This window comes from Triticum dicoccoides, chromosome 6B (genome assembly GCF_002162155.2).
Source record: "Triticum dicoccoides isolate Atlit2015 ecotype Zavitan chromosome 6B, WEW_v2.0, whole genome shotgun sequence".
NCBI lineage: Eukaryota > Viridiplantae > Streptophyta > Magnoliopsida > Poales > Poaceae > Triticum > Triticum dicoccoides.
Window position 1 is genome coordinate 133,586,787 of NC_041391.1, and position 5,685 is coordinate 133,592,471.

The window sequence follows — 5,685 nt, forward strand, 5'->3', positions numbered from 1 at the left end:
TTGGTCATTCCCTCTGAGCCTGGTTGAGGGTTGCTTTAAGGGCGTGCGTGTCTGGCTCATCTCCTTCTACATGCAACCAAAGATTGCAATTTTGCATCTCGTGGACCTGGTTGTGGTAGATGTAGGCAAACCAAACACGCCTAAATTTTTCTTATATTCGGTCTTCTGGACGAGCTCCTCAGTCAGGCCAACATAAAAGTAAAACACTCTCAGCTAATTACAAACAGAAACAAACTATGTGAATATTCCATGATCAAGGCGTGCAGCAGGAGCTAATGTTAAAAAAATCCTTCTTTTAACATGGGAATGCCACATGTTTCATGTTAGCTCAAGAATAGAGTACTTCTTCCATCCCATAATATAAGACAGTTACCGTAATTAGCACACAACAAAATGTTGCCGAGTGATGGATGTCCAGAGCAAAGACATGATGTGACTACCTGTAATTAGCTCCATCTGTTCCGATGAATAAGACATATTTCGTTTCGTTAAGACAAGAATTTGATCATCAATTACTCTTTTAATATTTGAATTATGTGATAACAAAGTATTTAAATATGAATCTAGTGACACAAATTTCATGCCATATAACCTTGTATTTATAGAGTAATTATTGGTCAAATACATGTCTTAACGAAACAAAAATATGCCTTAGTTTTAGGAATGGAGCGAGTATGTTATATGCCTTCAGTAGTCGCTCAAGTTTCAGTTGTTCCTGGTTGACTAGTGACTTCCAGTATTCTTTTAAGAAGCAATGAAAGACACAGAAATCCACCAATAGAGTTGATATCAACAAAACAAGCATGCCGCCTTTGTACATGTCCATCGAAACTTGGACTATTATTACTACATTGATCCGTACCAAAATTGCCACACGAACATAGCAGGCAGACATATGTCTTCAAGATCACTTCCGTGATTAAAAAAAGGGTTCATGACATTTGCTGAAATAACACCAAACGGACATATAGTGCCTCCACAGTAAAAACAGGGACTCTTGGGGCCTACTTATGCCGGTTTCGAAACGGCTACAGAGAGTAGAAATCAAGCAACCAGAATTACGGTTGCAGTTGCTGTCCAGAATTCATCATTAGACTGTTATAAACGAAAACCATTGCAGTAGAGGTAGAAGGCAACAAAAAGTTCAGAGAAGAGAGTCTGGGTCGGATGATGCACAGCCTTGTCCAATGGTGCACAGTCAAAAACTTAATGACTTCACTAGCAATTTTATACTGAAAATTTTGGCGACCACTTCATCAACACTTGCCCAAAAATCCAAGTTTCTTCTTCAGGGCATCTGAAAACTTGCTGGAGTAGTGAACTGACATGATTACACCTTGCGCAGCTTGCAGAGAGATCTCACCACAATACTCAATGACCAAAGACTCTAACTTATGTGCACGTCCCAGTTCAGCCATTCCAACATCAGTAATGTTATGACACGCCCGAAGTATGAGATTACTCAAGCATGGGGTGTGTGCAATCAAGCGCATCCCAGCATCAGTTACCGCATGACACAATATAAGCTCGAGTGTCTCCAGATGTGGTGAGGATGAGACAGCCTTCATCCCCTCGTCATCAAAGAAGTTGGCGTTGTTTAGCACGAGAACACGAATTGGGCAGGACTGAATGAGTGTCAGAAAACCCTTCTGTGTGAATCCTATTTCTGATGGCCAGTCACGGGCACATCGTGTAAATCTGAGGTCTACAATCTGAAGCATAGGACAGTTGAGGGCTATAGCATAAAGGCTGTTATCAGTAAATGACGTCCTGGTTTCACAATAGCTGACATCACTAGAGTAGCGCTGCAGGTTGAGCCAAAGTAAGATGCTTTTAAGGTTGCTGCAGCTCCGAGATAATGCAATCATGTCATTGTCATTTAGGGCATGAACATACTCAAGGCAAAGCTTCTCCAATGCTTTACACTTCCCTAGAACAACACGAAGTCCTACTTCTGGCCAAGTTTTAATATGCGCCAACCTCAAATCCTTCAAACTCTCACAACAGAAATCATATATATCCGTGCTGTGAGCATTGTACGAGGAGTCATAGACCATATCACCTAGAAGACGATCATCTATTCCTCTTTTCCTCTCGAACTCAAACTTCTGGAGCTTCATCCATCCTGAACCAAACTTTAGGAAGTCATGATGATTGATTCCTTTGCAATTCTTCACTACAAGCTCTTTCAATGATCCATCCCTACCAAGGTATTCCAGCCACTCTACACTGTCAATTTTCTCGCAATCAATAAGGTGGAGGGCAGATAGACTTGTGCAACCAACTGCAACCGAGAAAAGCCCAATTGACGTTATTTTTGGTGCAGAGTTCAGCCTGAGAGACACCAATGTCTTGCAACAAGCTAAACAACGAAGCCCAGAGTCATCGATGCATGAGCAGAAGCTTAAGGTGACGTCAGTCAGCGAGGAACAGTGAGACGAAAACACAAAAAGGCCTTTGTTGTCCAACTGCTTTCCATGTCCAGGTATAAAACCAGAGTAATCAATTTCCACTTTCCGCAAATTTGGGAACCGGGCGCACAATGATGTCAGTGCTTTCGTAGCAGTGCAAAGACCAGAACCAACATGGATAGCACCTCTCTGATTCCCCTCTATCTTGTAGAGCTGCTTTGACACAAGGGAAAGAGAATTCAGATCACTTGTGCTGGTGATCCTCTTGAGAATCTCTGTCACCAGAGCCTCCGGTAGGTCCTCCATCGAGCAAATTCAGCTGTAGCAATCAGGTAATATATATCAAGGTTCAGAAAACAAGCAAAGAGCTGGACTCAAACTTATGATATATCAGAATAGTGCATGTGAAGATGGAGATCACACTGGCGACAGACACTCATTACGAAGAATATACAGTACTGATGAAGTTTGAGCAGTTTCTGTACCCATCCAAAACTGGGGTGTTCTTCATAAGCATGGAGAATTATTAAAGTAGCTAGCTAGCACCTTATCTGTCTCTAGATTGTTAGAAAGAAGAAAATGACGCTACAGGCCACATCATTAAATTAAACTAGCACCATCAGTAGCAGAGAACTAACTAAGAGAATACTGCAAAGAAACGAGCTAGAATTGATGCAAGCAATTCCGCAAGAAGACCCACGTGCTGAATCTGAACCGACTTATTTGGAGTGGAGGCACCTAATTAATAACATGAAAACCAGAGCATGCAAATTAGTACTACTTGTAGCTCTTGCTTGGGCAAGAAAGAAAGTAGGGAAGTCATTTTGCCACAGCCTACGAGTTCACAGGGTGCAGTTATTATCAATAGATAATCTCTTTAACTAGAAATACTAGTATTTGCTGCAACCCTAGGCTAGTACTCAGTTGCAAAACGATTACTCCGACCTAGGAGAATGGCTTTACAGCATTAACTAACTTTATGGATGATACTACCGGTTGGGTTCTCCCTATCAAGAAAATGAATCCAAAAAAAGCAGTGTACATGTCGAATCGGGGAACCAAGGAACAGGGGAGGGGTCAGGAGAAGCAGAAAACGGCGGTACCTTGAGCACGGCCGGGAGATAGGAACAGCGGCGATGGGGAATGGAGACCGTGGGAGAGGAGAGGAGAGGAGAGGAGGGTATCTCCGCCCCTGCTCCACCTCGGTCCGCGGCGGAGGAGAGTGCTTCTTTGATTCGGATCGGAGAAGAGTGTAAACCCTAGTCCCGCTCGCATCGCATTTCGTCTCTTTTCCAGCGGAAAGGAAGCGGAGGAAGATGTCGGGCCGGCCTATTGCAAGCTGCAGCGAGCCGAGCCGAAAAAGCTTGCCCATGGGCTGGTCCGAGAGCCACGACCCATATGGCGGGTGCGACTCATTTACAAGTACGAATTGTTTTTTTTTCATTGTCTCAAAAAAAAAACGAATTGTTTTTCCTTTTCTATAAATCTGAAATATACATTTATCTCGCAAATTTTATCTAATCATCTCAAAAAATAATTAAAACGTTACCCGCAAAAAAAAATTAAAAATGTTAAGACATTTTAAAGTATGTCCATGTCCACGAAAACAAATTTTCATGTACTTATTAAAATGTCCAGCAACTTTTTAAATGTTCCTGTATGCGACAAGAAATGTTCATGTGTGATGAAAATTATTCACATGTATCAAACAAATGTTTGCGTTTATGAAAAAGTAGACATGTATTTTCATAAATGATATTGTATGTAAAAATAAATTTTCATGTACATCAATAAGAATTACCTCGTATTTTGGAAGGATTCTTACATGTGAATGAAATGTTCATATATCTTAAAGAGATGTTCATTTCTTGGAAAAAAATCACATGTTCAAAAACATGTGTCCATGTATCTCGTACAAATAGTCATTATTTACCTAGGAAAGTAATAACAAGAAAACTAAACGGAAAATATAAAGGATGGAAAACAAGAGTTAAGATGAGTAAAAAAGAATAGGAATATATGAATGTAATAAAAAAAGAATAAGGAAAAAATAAGACAACGACTTGGATGCGATTCAGTGTGTGGTGCTGTTTAGTTCAGAGTGAAGAAAGAGGGTGTCCTTATGACCCGTTCCTATGTGAGACAGAAAATTGGGTTTGCACAGTGCAGTTCGTTTTTTTAGAGAAAAGGCATAGGCCGAGCCCGAGAAAAGGCTCGAACCTAGCCCAACTTTGAATTAACAAAGCCATCAACCGGTCAGAATTACATCGAACAACCACTTACAAGCAGCAAGAAAAAGAAACAATATGAAACCGAGGCGAAACAGCCTCAGGCGACAGATACAAGGTGCATACAAGATGGTGCCCAGACCAAAGACTACATAACAACTACCAGGATGGACAGATGAGCATAATCCGTCAAAGTCTTCCTCCGCCAAAGCAGCAAGCACTAGCCGAGTAGCAGAAATTGTGGTGGACAACAATGTGAACGAAGGCAGCCCCGGTCCACTCTAGAATGGTAAACAACTTGGGCATGATGGCTGCCGTTTTCATCGCGGTAGAAGGCCACAACCTTCTCGTCCCAGATCGAAAGGACGTCGCACCGCTGACAGGCGAATTGGTTCCACCAAGGACCCGGAAGCAAGCACCATGGAGTACCAGGGGAGGGACATAACGAGTAGACCACATTGAGCTCCACAAGAATTTTGCCGTCACCATGGCAAGACCACGAAGGAGACGTGCATCGCAAGAAGTAACTCGAGCCAAATCGACACGGCAATAAAGGGCGACATTGCCAATGTCAACACTAAAGAATGAAGTCGCCATAGCAGCCACCAGCACACCCCAACACAGCAGCCCCCCCCCCCCAGTCCAAGGACGGCGCCTTTGGGAAGGGGGACGACACCGTAGCGCCGCCGTCATCCCCAAGCAGGACCAAGGGTTCCCCCTAGATGCAGGTGAGGGTGGGTGGGGGTTGAGATACCTCAGAAGACTCCAAGGAGTGGACTGGCACCGCGATGTTGTCATCGTTGTCGCCGCCGTCGCCGGCCAAGGGTTTCCCCCGGTCCCAAGAGCCCCACCATCCAATCGCCGCCCACCACCCAGATCCGACGAGCAAGGCCACACTGAAGCCCAGATCAAGCGGGATAGGGTGAAGGAGATGAAGTTGGCGATGGTCGATCCAGATCTGGCGGCCGGCCAACGGAAACCTCGGCCGATGTGAGCTCCCACCACCGGGTCCTCGCCGCCCACGCAAGCCAACGAAGACCGGCCGC

At 43.9% G+C, this 5,685-nt stretch overlaps 1 protein-coding gene across 1 annotated transcript; it reads right to left on the bottom strand.

The window, feature by feature from the left end:
* Positions 1–760: 760 nt before the first annotated feature.
* Positions 761–3,675, bottom strand: LOC119322068 (F-box/LRR-repeat protein 14-like). Its single transcript, XM_037595576.1, has 2 exons — positions 3,515–3,675; positions 761–2,730 (listed from the first exon to the last, which is right to left on the bottom strand). The coding sequence occupies exon 2, from the start codon at positions 2,715–2,717 to the stop codon at positions 1,257–1,259; it is 1,461 nt and encodes a 486-aa protein (XP_037451473.1). The 5' UTR covers positions 2,718–2,730; positions 3,515–3,675; the 3' UTR covers positions 761–1,256.
* Between the last annotated feature and the right edge of the window lie 2,010 nt (positions 3,676–5,685).